The 17,763-nt window shown below is 34.1% G+C and overlaps 1 protein-coding gene across 1 annotated transcript in view; it reads left to right on the top strand.

Annotated features, from left to right (window-relative positions):
- CSMD3 (CUB and Sushi multiple domains 3) overlaps positions 1-17,763 on the top strand; it is a gene marked incomplete at its 5' end in the record, with an annotated part of 448,395 nt that overhangs the window by 55,053 nt on the left and 375,579 nt on the right. The window contains 3 exons of the mRNA XM_039219338.1: positions 1,715-1,831; positions 8,624-8,839; positions 10,730-10,918. Of these exons, the coding sequence (XP_039075269.1) occupies positions 1,715-1,831; positions 8,624-8,839; positions 10,730-10,918 (522 nt within the window). The remainder of the gene's footprint in view (positions 1-1,714; positions 1,832-8,623; positions 8,840-10,729; positions 10,919-17,763) is intronic.

Genomic DNA, 17,763 nt, shown 5'->3' with positions numbered 1-17,763 from the left:
TGAATGTTAGCCTAGCTGTACGAAATGAAGTTCTTTCAAATGATAGGGCATCTTCATTCATCACATTTCATGCACCAAATTTATACCAAGTTTTATTTATTTGTTTGTTTGTTTGTTTATTAATCATTTAGTCCAGCTCTCACAATGGAGAATAAGAGGAAATATAGTGTACTAGGAATAAACTGACATATGTAAAAAAATCTAATAAAATAAACAGTCCTTTGTCAAGAAGTAGAATGCATATGTATTGCAAGGAAAGTAAAAACAGGTTAACTTAGCATGCAAGATACAGTGGAAATCGTATACTTAACTCTTAAATTGAACATAAAAACACAATGGGCCTTTTTTAAAAATTGAAAGGAAATTTGAGAGGTTCAGTAATAATAGTTGCCCATGAAGTCCTGTGCAGGCTGTAAATAGGAGCCTAAGGTAGCAAACCATGCATATTATTGCAATATATTGATAATAAATGAAATTGAAAGCATGGGTTTATTTTGGTTTCAGGGAAGCGATCTATAAGACAACTCCAGGAGAGATACTTGCAAAAGATAGACTCCTGGGAGTAAAAGAAATAAGAAAGGAGAATTGGATATTAGTTTGTATATATATGTAAATGTTACACACACACACACACACACACACACACGCACACAAGCTCAAGCCTGCATGCTTAAATACTTACAGGAATTGCAGACAACTTATTTCTAGTTGGGTCAGTGTAGAATAGTTACCATGTTGCTTCAACTCTTCTCAGAATCATTACTTGGAAGAAATCATGGAAAACCATAAGGCCCAAACTCCCCTTTTGGTTGTTCCAAGGAAGTTAAAAAAGGACCAGAGTAGAAGAGGCCATACATTGCATTCACAGCTCTTATTTCCTTTGCCAAGAGATGTCCAAGAGAGCTGGCATCTCCACATGGAGTAGAATAAGGAGTCAAGACCTTTCTGTTTCTCTTAGAATATATGTTCTTACCTGACTATATCTTTATCATCTTTAATTTTTAGTACTGATAAAATTATCTGGTTAAGCACAACCACTGATTGTTGTTGAATGTGGTAGTAGACATTCTAAACTATGATTTGTTCTAAAAAAAAAATCAAATTTGAATTTATTTGACCTGAGTTCATAAACATAATTTATTTTTATTATCTTGAAGTATTTGCTTCAAAGCGCTAGCTTCTCAAGAATTGCAGTTTGTTCACAACACTTCCCAGAGAAAGGCAGATGTACAGAAGCAGCCTTCAAAATTTCTGCAGCTTTGCTCACTGTTTTAAAAAGAACTATATGAAGAATGACAGAGATCCCTTTAGGAATCTAAAAGAAATGATTTTGCATAATTAGCAAGTCGTTTTTCTTAAAGCTTAATAAAAGAGGGGCTGCTAAACAATTAATTACTCATGTTTAATTTATGACCAATTTATGCAAATGTTACTTGTAATTAGAAATGTATAAGATAAGTATGTACTTCAAATTCAAATGGAGGAAGATGAGCTGCGTTATCTTGAGGCTAATTCCCAGAAGCTATTACATACCTTTTTCTTCTCCAGGGCCGCATGGATGAAACTATTTCCTAGCATTGGAAGAGGTCTTTTACACACTCCTGTTATTACCGAGAAGTATCTTAAGCAAAGAAAATCAGATTCATTCTATTTCAAGGAGGAGAGATCATCTAACTATGACTGATCATATGACTGTATTTCTTTGTATTTTCAGCATTATGTGGAGGAGATGTTAGAGGGCCTAGTGGAACAATCTTATCACCTGGTTACCCGGAATTTTATCCAAATTCTCTGAATTGTACGTGGACTGTTGATGTAACTCATGGAAAAGGTAATTTACCTCATGCAATGATAATTGGACTATCTTCTGAATTCTCATTGCATCTATTTTTATTTCATTGTCCTTTGCGATGTCGTTTTGCATGAGCAAAAACAGATCAGTACTAAAATATGCTAACACAAAATTCAATTTGAGTAACCGGAGAAGAGGATTATATTTACTTTTCCATAGTATTTTAATACGCTTATGTTTTTACCAGAAGGGTAATGTGAGAGATTTCTATTTTCTTTTGGTATATTAAACTAACGTTATTGGGAATTTTCATATCAACAAAAGCCCAGACAGAATGGCTTTTGTCTCTCCAACGGTGTTAAGAGGTTGATTTCAAAAGTTCCAAAGGGAAGAAGAAGATGTTCTGAAGAGATGAGCCAATTGTAAAACAAAGATGACATCTTTATATACATTGTTTTTAACATATTTATGATTGTTTATAATAATTGCATTCTTCATATGAATTTATAACCATTCTAGAAATACTTGTATATAATTTTTCTGTTAGAACTGCAGATATATCTCACATAGCCGAATGGAAGTATAAAATTGCACTGTTCATATGATCATTGTTAATAAATGCCTTTTGAAGAAATAAGTGGAAGGTTCTATAGAACTAAATATGGTTCATTCAGGCAGTACAACAAAACTTATAAACTCACAACAGAAGTGATTAAGGCAACACCTTAGTGGGAAAATAGCGATCCTAATATATCAAAACAAAAATGGATTAATATTATTTCCCTAAAGATCTCTATGTGCTAATCTTTTAAAAAGGGTTCATTTATTCATTTTAAAAACTGCTTTGGAGAAGTAGTTTTTTTCTTTTTAGTTTTGTCGTTAAATTGTTCCTATTGATTTTTACTATTATGCTGTCCTTATTGACTTAACTACAGAAAACCTTAAAAAAAGACAATCTCAGCAATGAAAAGATGCTATTACAATTTTTAAAATTAAAGCTTATATTTAATACATTTGAATTCACTGTGTTCTCACAAGTGAAATTTGCCTTTATTAAAATTATACATCATTTTCTAGCGAGTGAGGATTATATTGGAATTATTGTTATAATGAGATTAAAAATTATTGAGAAAAAAAGTTAAAATGATTATTCTGGTACTGAACAGCAGGAACGAAGTAGAAGACCTTGTAAACTGTGCTTTTTGTTGTTCTCCATAATACAACACTCTTTGCTGGAAGTTACCCAGGGCATCCTATTATTCCAGTGTGCAGTGGATTAATGGAGTTTAAAATCAGCTTCCTTGTATTATACAAGAAAATGGAAGGCTACATACTGCTTGCTATGTAAATAGAGGTTTAATTAACACTTAAGGTTTTGCATCTTCACAGGTTGCAAGTGTTAATTAGATCTGTATTTACATGGCAAGAAATGCAGATTTAGATGCTTTCCTTTAAGAGCAAGCAAAATTTGTTGGAAGTACAATTACTCCAAAGTGTAACCAAAGTTACGTGAAGGATAATCTCTTAAAGTTGCAAGAAATTGTCAAGGTGATACAGTGTAACCTCTCACCCAGTACATCATTTTCTTTCTATAGTGTTCGAGAAAGGCGATGCACTGGCCTGATATTGACACTTGTGTCGATAGGAAACTTTTTCCTTGGGAAAACTTGCTCAGCTTTTGTACAGTTCTAATTGTTTGAAAATTATTCTGCAGCTGTTATCCCTGTTCTGCCCTCTGGAGTTAGACAAATCAAACCAAACAAACAAACACAACAATCTCATCCTTTCTCCACCCTCACTGCAATACACCAAGTCACTCTTCTGTGTCCCTGATGCTTTTCATGACTGCTGCTCCCAGTCCCTTACCCCAGGGTTTTCTTCCCAGACCTCAGTTCCTTCAATTCTTTATCACAAGATATTTTCATTCTAATCACCATTATAACCACTATTCTCTGGATGTGTTCCAGTTTATTGATATCCAAGGATATCAACATCCTTCCAAAATATGTTTTTCCAGAAGAAAACACAGTATGGCATTATTTAACTCCAAAAATGTTTTCTACTAATGAAGCCTGTACCTATTTGCTTTTATTAACTTTTTTGCTGTTACATCAGGGTACTCATTTAAAGTTCAAATCCTAAAATTGTATATTTGTACAGCTGATTTTTTTCTTTTTTTTTTTTTAAATGTTTTATTTATTTCTAGGAGAGAGAGAGAGAGAGAGAGAGAGACAGCATGAGCAGGGGAGGGTCAGAGAGAGAGGGTGATACAGATTCTGAATCAGGCTCCAGGCTCTGAGCTGGCAGTCAGCACAGAGCCCGACGCGGGGCTCGAACCCACGAACAGCGAGATCATGACCTAAGCGAAAGTCGGACGCTTAACCGACTAAGCCACCCAGGCGCCCCTGATTTTTTTCTATCTTCAGTATAAGACTTTTTTTTTAAGAGTTGATTTAATCAAGGATCAGTAGAACCTTGCAAACACCTATGAAGTAGTGTAGGTATTGCTCCTATTTTATAGACAAGAATCTGAAGTCACTAGACTAGGATATTTATTATCCATTCGAAGCCAAGGTGCTTGTGAAGATTGGCCAAACATGTGAGTATACAATCTATGACTAAAAGTCAAGTGCTCTTTTTTACTGAAAGCATATTACCTCTCTACCTATGTTTATATATTTCATTGTCACTTATATGTCTTCATCACCACTTCCCATAATCCTGCTTTTTGTCTGTTTTTGTTTGTTTGTTTGTTTGTTTGTTTTGCTTATATCTCTTCTACTTGCTTAACTTTGAAAGGACTCTTTAACATTTATCCCAGTTCAGTAGCTCTAGTGGAGGGCAGTTTAGGCTTTTATGTTTACCCATCTTATATTTTATCATATTAGTCTTTATCCAGAGTTCTTGTGAGATCATTTTGAAACAATTTACATTTTATTTAAATCTACAGCCAGAATTTTCTTAAATAATCATGATCATCAAGACTATAGGGGCTTATAAAAATCTTACTAGAACAGATCTAAGTATCTAAATATTTAAGATATAAGAAACATCAAATACATGATCAGTAACCCCTTTACCACTTACCATTAAGTCCAGGTGTTTAAATACATACAGTTGTTTCAAATTCAGTTAACTATAGTATCATTCAGCTTATATTGCTCCTTATTTACAATGATATCATAGGGATTTTTCTTAAACATATTTCAGAAATCAAGATGTTAATTAGGTATTCTAGGGGTGCCTTGGTGGCTCAGCTGGTTAAGTATCCAACTTCAGCTCAGGTCATGATCTTATGGCTCTTGGGTGTGAGCCCCACATTGGGCTCTGTGCTGACAGTTCAGAGCCTGGAGCCTGCTTCATATTCTGTGTCTCCCTCTCTCTGTCCCTCCCCTTTCACATTATGTCTGTCTGTCTGTCTCTCTCTCTCTCTCTCTCTCTCTCAGAAAATAAATAAATAAACATTAATTATGTGTTCTAGTCCAGTAGAGATCTGAGGTGGGGCTGGTGGAGGACTATATTCAAAACAAAACAAAACAAACAAAACAAAAAACCTTGGGCTTTTACAGGTGGATTCGTCATTAGATAAAGCACAGTCTCATCCAATCCTATATATGTAAAGATCAGAACAAAGACACCCATGAGTCCACATGGTACCTTCAATGTCATGGTTAGTGGCATAACTATAAATGAAATCTAAATATTCATGATATTTTGACTTTAAGTCCAAGTTTTTTCCCATAAGTCTGTAACAGTAATTGCCTTCATAGGGCTTCTTGAATGATCACTTTTATGTGAAGATACCATGATGTTGAAACCACTGACTTTTCCTCACTACTCTTCAAATACCCACTGTCCTATTCAGATTGTGTGTCCTTACCTATCTGCCCCTTCTTCCCCAAATGTCTATCCTGGAGCTGCTCCTCTACAAAATCCTGCTCATCTCTGAGACTCATTGCCTCTGAGACCTATACTGAGCCCTTTGACAAGTGGGTTACTTCTGTTTCTAGGCTCTTGTACTGACTTGTATTGATCACTTTCATAGCACTTAGCAGAATGTCTGAACTTTTGGTTGAGGTATTCTTTCCCTAAGATAGACCAGGAGTTACTTACAGTCTTCTAAATCTTTATATTTGGTAATACCTACAGTATAGTAGTCTCTTAGTACTATTTTGTCACTTGGATTCATTGACCATTAGCAGAATTTTGAAGGTCTTACATCATTGTGAAGTAGTGGAAATAGCTTTATTGTTTAAACCATAATCTGACAAACAAATTTCCTTTGATACAGATTTAATATACTTTCTGGTTAGGACTGAATGACATAAAAAAATCAACTCTCATGTTGAACAACAACAATAGCTAACTAACATCTACTGAGCCCTTCTTCTGTGCAATGCACTGTGTCAAGTCATTCCCATGTATCATCTCATTTATACTTAAAGTCAACCCCAGGACACCATTTTACAAATGAAGAAAGTAAGTCTTAGAAGAGCAATGTTATACTCAAAAGTGGGCTTCTTAGCACCATCATCTAACAAAATTTTTAACTTTCCCACATACTAACTTAGTGCATATGAGAGTAAACACATTTTTCTAAAATATATGTTATGTTTATAAACATTTTTGTTGTCATTTGTCCATCTACTTTCCAATTCTCTAGCTAGTTTTTCTTAGCTTTATTCTGTAATAAATGTCAGACTGACATATCTGAATTTCCACTTTTATTTTATAAATACAGATGACAGTTCATCTAGATGGTTAAGCATTGTCTCCTTGCCATACCTACACACATCATTTTTATTTGCATCTGGCTAGGGTCAATTACCACTTTTATACTGAAGAACGTTTGAATGACTGACTCAATTTCTGGACTCCTTCTAAAAGGGCTCTTATATTCCTACTCATTGTGGAGAGGAAAAAAAACCTTACTTTTTTTTTTAAAGTTTGAAAAATAATATTGTTACACATTTCAAATCTTTTCCAAATCTAAATCACTGGTCCATTATATAATAATAACCTTGTCTTATAATTGCTTATGTTTACAGTGAATTTGGTCTCATTTTATATCCTTTTTGTTTTGTTTTTTTTTTTAAAGCAATGAAGAGTTGGGGTGCCTGGGTGGCTCAGTTGGTTAAGCGTCCGACTTCAGCTCAGGTCATGTTCTATGGTTTGTGAATTCGAGCCCCATGTTGGGCTCTGTGCTGGCAGCTCAGAGCCTGGAGCCTCCTTCAGATTCTATGTCTCCCCTTCTCTCTGCCCCTCTCTTGCTCATGCTCTGTCTCTCTCTGTCTCTCAAAAATAAATAAATATGTTAAAAAATTAATAAATAAAAATAAAGTATTAAATAGTAGAAGAATATCCAGCATTTTGAACTGAAATGTCAATGAATAATATTGAAGTTAATTATTCCCTGGGCTTTTAGATTTGTTTAATACATATTTTGATGATTTTTTTGGTTAAGTTAAAAAAAAGTATATCAAGGAAAAGATGAATGTGGTGGTCATCCTTTATTTCACACAGTACCTTACCCTCAATGTGAGAGGTTTGTGTGTGTGTGTGTATAACTGTTAGTCTTTAACGTCTGTTATAGACAACATCATTAAAAATTCACATAAGAGCACAATACAATGCCACACCATACTCACCAGAATGGAACAAATGAAGAAAAAAAAAATCAAGTATTGACAAAGATACAAAGCAACCAGATTTGGCAATGGAAATGTAAATTGGCACAGCCACTTTTTATAGCAATTTCTATTAGAGCTACTGTTGATGACTCAGTAATGGAGCATGACCCAGAAAATACTCCCAGCTATTTCCCCAACTGAAATATATATTCTTCAAAAGACATACTTGAATACTCACAACACCATCTGCATTCATACTAAAACACAAAGTACCTAAACGACCATCAAATGTTGAACAGATAAATGAATATGGTGTATTCACAAATTTAAATGCTATACTATACATTACTGAAAATAAATAACTCACAACCACATGCAAAAATAGAGATGGATCTCACATACCTCATGTTGAGTAAAGCTCACACCTAGAAGAGTATATGTTACATGAATCCATTATATAAACTACAAAACATTTATATAAGGCAGCAAAATTAGCCTATGCGACTAGAAGTTGAGTGAGTGGTTACTTTTGGCAAAGTGAAATGATAGAAAAGTTTTCACAAAAGCGGCTCTACTGTTGGTAATGTTGTGCTTATTGATTCTGGTTCTATTTGCAAAAATGAGTTTAGTTTGTGAAATTTCAGGGATCTGAACAATTATGTATGTAATTTTCAGTTTAATATATACACAGATTGAAGGGTATGAAAAATAGTCATTATATTCATTTAACAAAGAGTTTCTCCCTAGGCCTACTGTATCTTTCTCTTCTGGAGTTAAGTATCTTCGGAAGTTGTGTGTTATATTACTAAGCACTGTGTTTTGTGTTGTTTGAGGACATTGCAGGAGGATTGAAGGATGCATGTAAAATATTTGCCAGAAAGCTGCACTTCTATTATAAATAAAGCATATGAATTTTCCTTGAAATTTTCAGAAAACTCAGGTGATTTCTTATCAGGCATTGATTTTTAACCTTTATTTGCAAGCAGTTACCAAAACATGACTCACTATGTGTCTTACTTATAAGGAAGCTAAAGGAAAAAAAACCCAAATATTTAATTAGGTGATACACTTGGATTATTTTATAGCAGTGCTTTTCATTTTCAGAGAATTTAATTACAAGGCAAGTCTTGATTTAGTTTGGTAACTTTCTGTGTTTTCCTGATATACTTTGTGAGTCTAATTTTCCTCTTTTTCTTCATAGGTGTGCAGTTCAATTTCCACACCTTCCATCTGGAAGACCATCACGACTATTTACTGATTACAGAGAATGGTAGTTTTACCCAACCACTGGCACGCCTTACTGGTTCAGAACTTCCTTCAACAATCAATGCTGGTCTCTATGGAAATTTTAGAGCTCAATTGCGCTTCATTTCAGATTTTTCAATATCATATGAAGGATTCAATATTACATTCTCTGGTAAGAAAATAAACAAATTAAAAAAGTTTTTGTAACAAAGTCTGTTTATTAAAGTAAGAGCATAATTTAGGTCTGACAAGACAGAGAGGGAAAAATAACAGATAAGATGGGGAAAAAAACCAAATCTCTGTCAATATATTTTAAGGCAAATTTGAAATATCTTGAAGATTGTCTATAGTAGTACATTAAAGGGAACCTTTAAACAATAGCAAAAAAATGAATTGCTAGAAACTGTACATTTAAAAAAATTTTTTTTTTAATGTTTTATTTATTTCTTAGAGAGAGAGAGAGAATGTCAGCAGGGGAGGGTCAGAGAGAGAAAGAGACACAGAATCTGAAACAGGCTCCAGGCTCTGAGCTAGCTGTCAGCACAGAGCCTGATGCGAGGCTTGAACCCACAAACCATGAGACCATGACCAGGGCCAAAGTCGGACGCTTAACTGACTGAGCCACCCAGGGGGCCCTACTCTAAGTACGTTAATTACATTTCTTTAACTTGCATTCCTACAGAATTCTAACAGAGGACAAAAGTAGCTAAAATGCTTAGTGAACTTAAAATGGAAATCCAAATATATATTTTGATTAGACTCAAATGACTATAAATTAAACCAGTGATATTCTATTTTTTGTGTGTCTTACAAAAGGCATGGTTTACAGGCCAAGATTAAGATAAACTTAATTTAGTGATTTGGAAATAGATGATCTAGAAAAAATTAATGTGGTTATCCCTCTATTCTAGAATAACTTCATCTAGAGACATTATACTTTGGAATCCAGGAAAAAAAATTTATACAACCAAAGTGAATAAAAAGGTTTTGTATCAGTTAGAGTTCTACTTTCTAGTGAATGGAATAATGAGGCAAGTAGTTATTTCTTAATACAGAGACATATTAATAGGTAAACCTTATGTCCACTTGCTAAAATTAAAATTATAATATTATAATTATATTTATTTATTACATAATTTATGTATATAGAAGCACAGAAATGCTAACCTTGTTTTCAGTTCTTACTCTATTATTTGCATGGATATACTGCTAAAATAATTAAGGTATTCTATGGTGACTAGTCTATGAACATAATCAATTTTTACCTAGAATGTTAAAAGTATATCCAAATACATTTTTAAACAATAAAATAGTAGCTCATCAACATGGAATAATCTTTTTGGCTCTTCATTGAAATTACAAGGTAAGGGCATGGCTCTGGGAATATTTTTAGATAAGCTGCTTCTTCTTAGGATGGTATTTAATTATATTGTTGTTTAATCAACTCTGTTATACCTTGAAGAATGTTCAGCTGTTCATTTTCATGATGTTTATTCATTGCTTGAGGAAATTTCTTATATAAATCTATAATGTAACAATCTTCAGTGTGTGGGCACTTCAGTCTTACATAAACCATTGCCTTTTGAAGTCCTGTGTTCCTCAGAATATGGATTAATAGAACTCCTTGTACAGGAGAGGAACAAGAGCCTTTGTCATTTAGATTAAAACCATTAAGTAAAATGCATTTCAAAAGTGCAAATGATTTCATCCAAAATATTATTTTGTGTTTGAAAATAGGCATCACTTATGCTATTATTATAAGTCAAACTCAGTGAAATGGAAATGTTTCTAATGCAGAACAAAGAATACGAGATAAATAGCTACATTTCAATTTATCACCCAGAAGGTGACATTTTCTCATTTATATTGAATTTCACAGATAAAAGTATTCATTAAGTTATTAGGTCTTTCACAAAAGAAGAAAAGTATTTGCGTCATTAGCTTGTTTCACTTATTAAATGTCTGACTAAGCCCACGAGCATCCAGTTTGCAAACAATAGCAATGTATCCTTAAAAGTGAATACTATCATTTTCTTTGTCCTTCTCTGCATCTAATTTACAGAATATAACCTTGAACCTTGTGAAGACCCCGGAATTCCTCAATATGGTAACCGAGTTGGGTTCAACTTTGGGGTTGGTGACACTTTGACCTTCTCATGCTCATCAGGTTACCGACTGGAAGGGACGTCAGAGATCATCTGTCTTGGTGGTGGCCGACGAGTGTGGAGTGCACCTCTGCCAAGGTGTGTGGGTACGTGGTCAGCTGCTTTCATTTGCTTGTATGTGTAGTCACTGTCCATGGAGTTGCATGGTTACACACCCTTCGTTCTTTTATAATCTGTTGAATTTCTTCATTTATTTCATATCAGTTATTTCTATTTTTTTCCACTTGGCAATCTGGTGTACCTCAAGTACCTTCTCTACTGCTCCATTTAAGCAACTATGCCTCTAAATCTGTTTTCAGATGATGGGGAAAAGGAATCAATAGATACATAAATAGATGACTGCTAGATAGCTAATAGAAGATATTAGATGATAGATGATCATATTTTGAGAACTTACAGAAAATTTCTTTCTTATATTCTGTTGAGAGATGATTTCCCATGACTTATAACTAAACTTTGGGCAATATTTTATAACTATGGATTCAAATTCGTGAAAGATAATCATGAAAGAAAATGTGTCAAATAAATAAGAGATAATTTAAGGGCTGTCGAGGAATGTATTGACTCAGTACGTACAATCTGTATAACTAATCTATTATGATAAATGGATTAAGTTAGCAATTCATTTTATATTGTGAAATGAAGAATAACACTACTTATATTATTGCAGTTTGTAGCCACCACCCCAAACTTTGAAAATTAATGTTTTAACTGATAAAAAAAAAAAAGATTTTCCATAGGGAAAATTAAGGACTTTTTAAAAATGTTTTGTTTATTTTTGAGACAGAGACAAAGCATGAGCAGGGGAGGGGCAGAGAGAGAGGGAGACACAGAATCTAAAGCAGGCTCCAGGCTCTTAGCTGTCAGCACAGAGCCTGCTACAGGGCTCAAACCCACAAACTGTGAGATCATGACCTGAGCCAAAGTTAGATGCTCAACTAACTGAGTGACCCAGGCACCCCAGAAGGACTTTTCATTAAGACTTAAGTTATTTCCTATTTAAAGTAGGAAAGAAAGGCAAAAGTATCTTCAGGTCATTTGCCATTCTGTGGTTGTCAGTACTTGTTTTTTATGACAGAACTAGATACAAATGTCATTTATAATTATTTTATAAAGCAGTTAAAACTCTCTAAAGCATTTAAGTTGAATTTGCTTTAATTGTAAATTAATTGTAGGTCATAGATCTGTGTAAGTTATAATATACTACAATGTCAGGTAAATTGTTAGAGTTTTGATCTGTGGTTCAAGACCTTGTCTTTTCTATGGAAGCAAAATGCCCCAAAGATGAAAATGAGAATGAGCAAGACGCCCTCTATGACTTACTCAATATATTATCTAGTGTACAAAAGGTGGGAGTTCTTTGGATCCCCAAATCGAGTAAGAGAAATATGATCTTCCAGGTTAATGTGAGTCTGAAGCCTTTTACAGTGATGAGATTGTTTTCACAGCCTCTGTGGGTTATATAACAGACAAGTTGATATATAACAGATGAATTTTTTTTTTTAATCCTAGGCTTTTATAGAAATAGCACAAGCAGTCACAGAGGCTTGAAGTTGGGAGGTGATGAGCACACTCTCAAAGCTTCTTTTCCAGAGAGCTATGTAGCGTGCAGCCTTTCTGGGTTTTTGTTTTGTTTTGTTTTTTTGTTATTTTTTCCTGCTATTGCCAGATTTGGAATTCCCCTCCTTACTTGAATCTCCTCCATTTCCATTTATTTTTTCTGGTGTGCATATTTTCAAAGGGCAGTTAATGAGAACCATGGGAATAATTCAAGTGAGTTTGTGGGTTTAGATGGTTGTCATTTGATATTGGGTTATTTTTTTCTTTTTCTTTTCTTTTTTAGTAAAAGGCAAAAGATTTATCTGGGTTAATTCACTCCTCTAAACGTCAATATTTTTATCATCTGTAAAATAGTTACAAAAGTGGTACCTGGTTCATTGTTATGAGTTAGTTATGAGGATTGGAAGAGATTAACCATGCCATCAGACACCTAATATAATCCCTGGAATATAGGAAGGATTCAGAATTAAGATGTTATCATAACTCTTACTATATTGAGTATACTCTTGTATCTATCCAGCCCATCAATCTAGTTTATAAAACCAATTGTAGTAGGGAGTTAATCCCATTGTATAAAACACTAACATCTCTGAGGGTCTATTAGTCTCTTTCATATATAGTTATCTCATTTAATCCTTGCTCTAATCCTGTTATTATTATCCTCCCTCCCACTACCATTTTTCATCAGAATGATCTTACGCTTAGAACTTTTAAATAACTCACCCAAGAGCATCAAGTTTGTAAGTGGCAGATGTAAGGATTTGTATGAAGTTTTTCATATTCTAAAACCCAGCTTTTTCTCACTAGATGGTTTTATCTAGGCAAAGGTGAATCTTGAAGGACTCCATAAAGAGTCTAAGTCAGAGTTAATTAATATTTTCTCTCAAAGTACCAAATATATACCAGGCTGTTACACTAGTTAAGAAATTGTTTGCATGTACATTTTTTTGAGGTTGAGCTCATATTTACAGTAAGTTATTTAATAAATAAATGGATTTTTGAAAATCTAACTTTGCAAAAAAATAACTTTAAGTTAGTTTTTATTTTATTAAAGTATTTCTTGGAGACTAGGTTTATTCATGCCTAAATCTTTTTTTTTTAATTTTTTTTAATGTTTTACTTATTTCTGAGAGAGAGAGACAGACAGACAGACAGACAGACAGACAGCATGAGCAGGGGAGGGTCAGAGAGAGAGAGAGGGAGATACAGAATCTGTAACAGTGCCTAAATCTTTAATGGGAAAGATGAAATAAAATCACCCTGTGGACAAATTTAGAAAGCAAATTATTGCCATGGGAATTTCCCCCCCATTTTCAAATTAGCTGTGCTTGCTTTTAAGCTTATTGACATTTACTGTTAAACCTATTGACTCTAATAAATTCCATTGTAGGTATTCATTTAAGTTACAAAATGGGGAGAAATGTTCCTTCAAATAAGATGACTTTTAAAAATTTTACTTCTCCAGTTTTCTTTGACCTTTTCTTCATTACTCTGCCTATGCTTTAAAACAAACGTGTTCCTTTTTGTATTTCTGGTTCCATATACGCATATGTATACATTTCTTATTTTGTTATCTTTTCAAAGTTCACAGTCTTTAGTCACATAAAATACAAATTATTTGTAAGATTCTATGAACAGACCCAATTCTAGCAATGCTAATTTATTTGGACAGTTTTTATTTCTTTTTAGATTTTTTGTACTTTTCACTTTGTTTATCTCTCATGCCAATTCTCTAGTCCATCCTTGCTTAAAAGCCATTGTTTAGTCCTTACATTATCAACTTCATAGAAAGCTTACATTATAGATAGTGGCCAAATTGTAAATATATTGTATTCCAGAACTTTGCTTCTGTTTCAGTTTTTTGGAATCTAGATGGTCTTTCCCAGTACAAGGTTGCAAATGATGGATACTTTCCCAGAACAAACCATAGATAAGGTTTTAAATGTTATGTCAAGTGTAAAGCTAATAGTAACATTTACTAAAATTATATATATATAAAATTTTATATTTTTATATATACTTTATATATACATATATATACATATATAGTTCTTATATAAGTTATAAGAAGGGGTCTGACTCTTTGGACAGTAAAGCATCTGATATTCAGAACTGATTACAGAAACTTTGTATATGTTTAATTTTGACTCTTTGTTTAGTAGTTTTTTTTAAAATTTTTTTAACACATTCATTTTTGAGAGAGAGATAGAGTGTGAGCGGGGGAGGGGCAGAGACACACACACACACACACACACACACACACACACAAACACACACACACACACACACAGAATCTGAAGCAGGCTCCAGGCTCTGAGTTGTCAGCACAGATCCCGACCCAGGGCACGAACCCACAAGCGGTGAGATCAGGACCTGAGCCAAAGTCAGAAGCTTCACTGCTTAACTGACTGAACCACCCAGGAGTCCCTCTTTGTTTAGTATGTTAATTGGTTGGTGTCTTTCAGTTTCTATTGGTAGAGCTTGGTAAAAATTACCTTAATTCTGGATGTTAGACAAGTAATAAATAACATTTTCACTTAAATAGATTTCTGTGTAGCCTCTGCACTTATGTTTTAAGGTAATGTTTTAACAAATCACTAAAATACAGTACACCATAATATGGTCTTCACAGTCTATAAAGGTTTATATCATGTTGTGTCTCATTCCAAAAATCCATCAATGCCGTGAAAATAGATTTAGTGTAACTTTTATCAGTGAAGATACAATGTCTTTAAAAAAACACAAACTTAGGGTCAGAGCCATGACTGTCAGAGTGTTGTGAGTACAGGCTGGTGCTCCATTCAGAGTAGCACACCACTCTCCTTGACTGGAGGTTTCAATAAAGTTGGGAGGAATCTGGTCTTAATTATAAGGGATACATGGCTCTGGAGAACTCGTTACATTGTCTTCTATTTTATTTAACTTTTTTTGTTTTATTTATTTTTGAGACAGAGAGAGACAGAGCACCAGTGGGGAAGGGGCAGAGAGAGAGGGAGACAAAATCTAAAGCAGGCTCCAGGCTCTGAGCTGTCAGCACAGAACCCGATGCGGGACTTGAACCCACCAATAGTGAGATCATGACCTGAACCGAAGCCTGACACTTAACCGACTGAGCCACCCAGGCACTCCCATTGTTTTCTGTTCTAATCAGAGGAAACTTCTTTGACCAAGACCTGTTTATCAGCGATTACTTACGTGCAGGGGAATTTGTAGAGGCAAGAGAAGAATCTTGATAGAAATTGAAAGCATTAAAGCACAGAAGCAGGGATTTTTCTCCGCTAGAAGTGGTCTCCATTACAAGCACATAATATTTATACTCCAGCCTTTCCTAAGCTGTGTGACCTTTGGGAAGTTGTTCAAATCTCTTTCCTGCCAAGTTTTCTCAAATGTAAAATGCAGAGGAGCATGCCCATGGTGCATGATAGCATATAGCTAAATAACCTAATGCACTGTTCAACACACGACCCTTGCTCAACAAACCTGTTTTTCTTTCACCTGCAACTCTCTCCATCAATGGGTTTTCAGTTCCTCTAAGGACCATGATGACTAATAGTTGTGAGGTTGATTTTTATGAACCAGCAGAAGAGGAAAGAGAAGAAAAGGAGATGAAAAGTTTTAATGTCCTATCAGAAGTTAGGTATTTCACACATATAATCTTATTTTCTAGTGAATGATCAAGATGGAATTTTTATCTTACAGACAAATGTGTGCCCATAACTATGTTTATATTTTGGAAGAGATAAAAATAATCAGCAGGTAAGATGATATTTCAGTGAAGATATTTTATATTTAGGTGATTATCCTGGAGAACTGTGTTTCTATGGTAATGGATAATCTGTTCATCTTTTTTTTTTTTTTTTTTATTTCTAGGAGCGAGAGAGAGACAGCGTGAGCAGGGGAGGGTCAGAGAGAGAGGGAGACGCAGACTCTGAAACAGGCTCCAGGCTCTGAGCTGGCAGTCAGCACAGAGCCTGACGCAGGGCTCGAACCCACGAACCGCGAGATCATGACCTAAGCGAAAGTCGGTCGCTTAACCGACTAAGCCACCCAGGCGCCCCAATCTGTTCATCTTTTTAAGTGACAACCAAATATCCAAAAGCAAAAAAATAAAAATAAAAATAAAAAGTATAAGAGAATGGATTACTTTGAAAATAAGAACCACTGCTCTGTTTTGGGTCAAGAAATTAGTACCTGATTTCCTTTTCTAAAGTTCCCATTACAAAAAAGCAAGGGAATTTCCATTATCATCTTTCTAAATCAAGAAAAAACTTGCATATATCCTCATTCAGCCTCCAAGTATACCAGAAATCATGCCAGGTCATGTTGCAAATAAACAAGGAGTTAATGAAAGACCATATTGTTTTGGAAAGTAGATTAGCAAGTTCAGTATTAAAAATGACTTGTCTTTAGGCAGGAGTCCACACATTTTAAAAAGCCAATGCATTTTGAAATCGTTTTAAAAACATTAATTCATTCATCCTCACAGTCCCCCCATTTAACACATCTACTTCTATTTCTAATTTTATGTGTCATTGACTATTTTTTATCTGACCTTGGACAAGTAACAACATGTTTCTTTAATCATAAGTCAAATGAGAAAAATGGTAACTCTGTATTACATATCTACTCATTTTTCTCACTTTTCTGACTTTTTAGATGATATATTCTGATTGTCATTTGTTAGTTTTAAAATGAATGTTAACAATAGTGGAAACAGGGTACAGTGTGTATGGGAACTCTGTACTATCTCTGTAACATCTCTATAAGTCTAGAAATATTTTGACATTAAAAAATTATTAAAAATTAGGGAATTTTGGGTGGCTCAGTCGGCTGAGCATCTGACTCTTGATTTCAGCTTGAGTTATGATCCCAGGGTTGTGGGATCGAGCCCCACATCAGACTTTGTGCTGAGTATGGAGCCTGCTTTGGATTCTTTCCCTTTACCTCTGCCCCTTTCCCCCATTCTCTCACTGTCTCTCTCAAATAAGTATATATATATATATGTGTGTGTGTGTGTGTGTGTGTGTGTGTGTGTGTGTGTATGTGTATATATATATGTGTGTATATATATATGAGTGTATATATATATATGAGTATATATATATGAGTGTATATATATGAGTGTATATATATATATATGAGTGTATATATATGAGTATATATATATGTAATAAGTATATATATAAGTAATAAGTATATATATATGTGTGTATATATATATATATATATATATGAGTAAAATACATTTGAAGAGGTAGTTTATCTGAACAAATTCTGTTTATTTCATCTCCATCTCCAAGCTCTCTATACTGAATTTCTATACATCAGATACCCAAATGTACACATCAGGAATGACTTATTTATAGGCGCA

The sequence above is a fragment of the Hyaena hyaena genome, unplaced genomic scaffold, assembly GCF_003009895.1.
Source record: "Hyaena hyaena isolate Hyena2069 unplaced genomic scaffold, ASM300989v1 scaffold_809, whole genome shotgun sequence".
NCBI lineage: Eukaryota > Metazoa > Chordata > Mammalia > Carnivora > Hyaenidae > Hyaena > Hyaena hyaena.
Note: the sequence above shows the minus strand (reverse complement) of the source record. Positions and strands in the feature narration are given on the sequence as shown.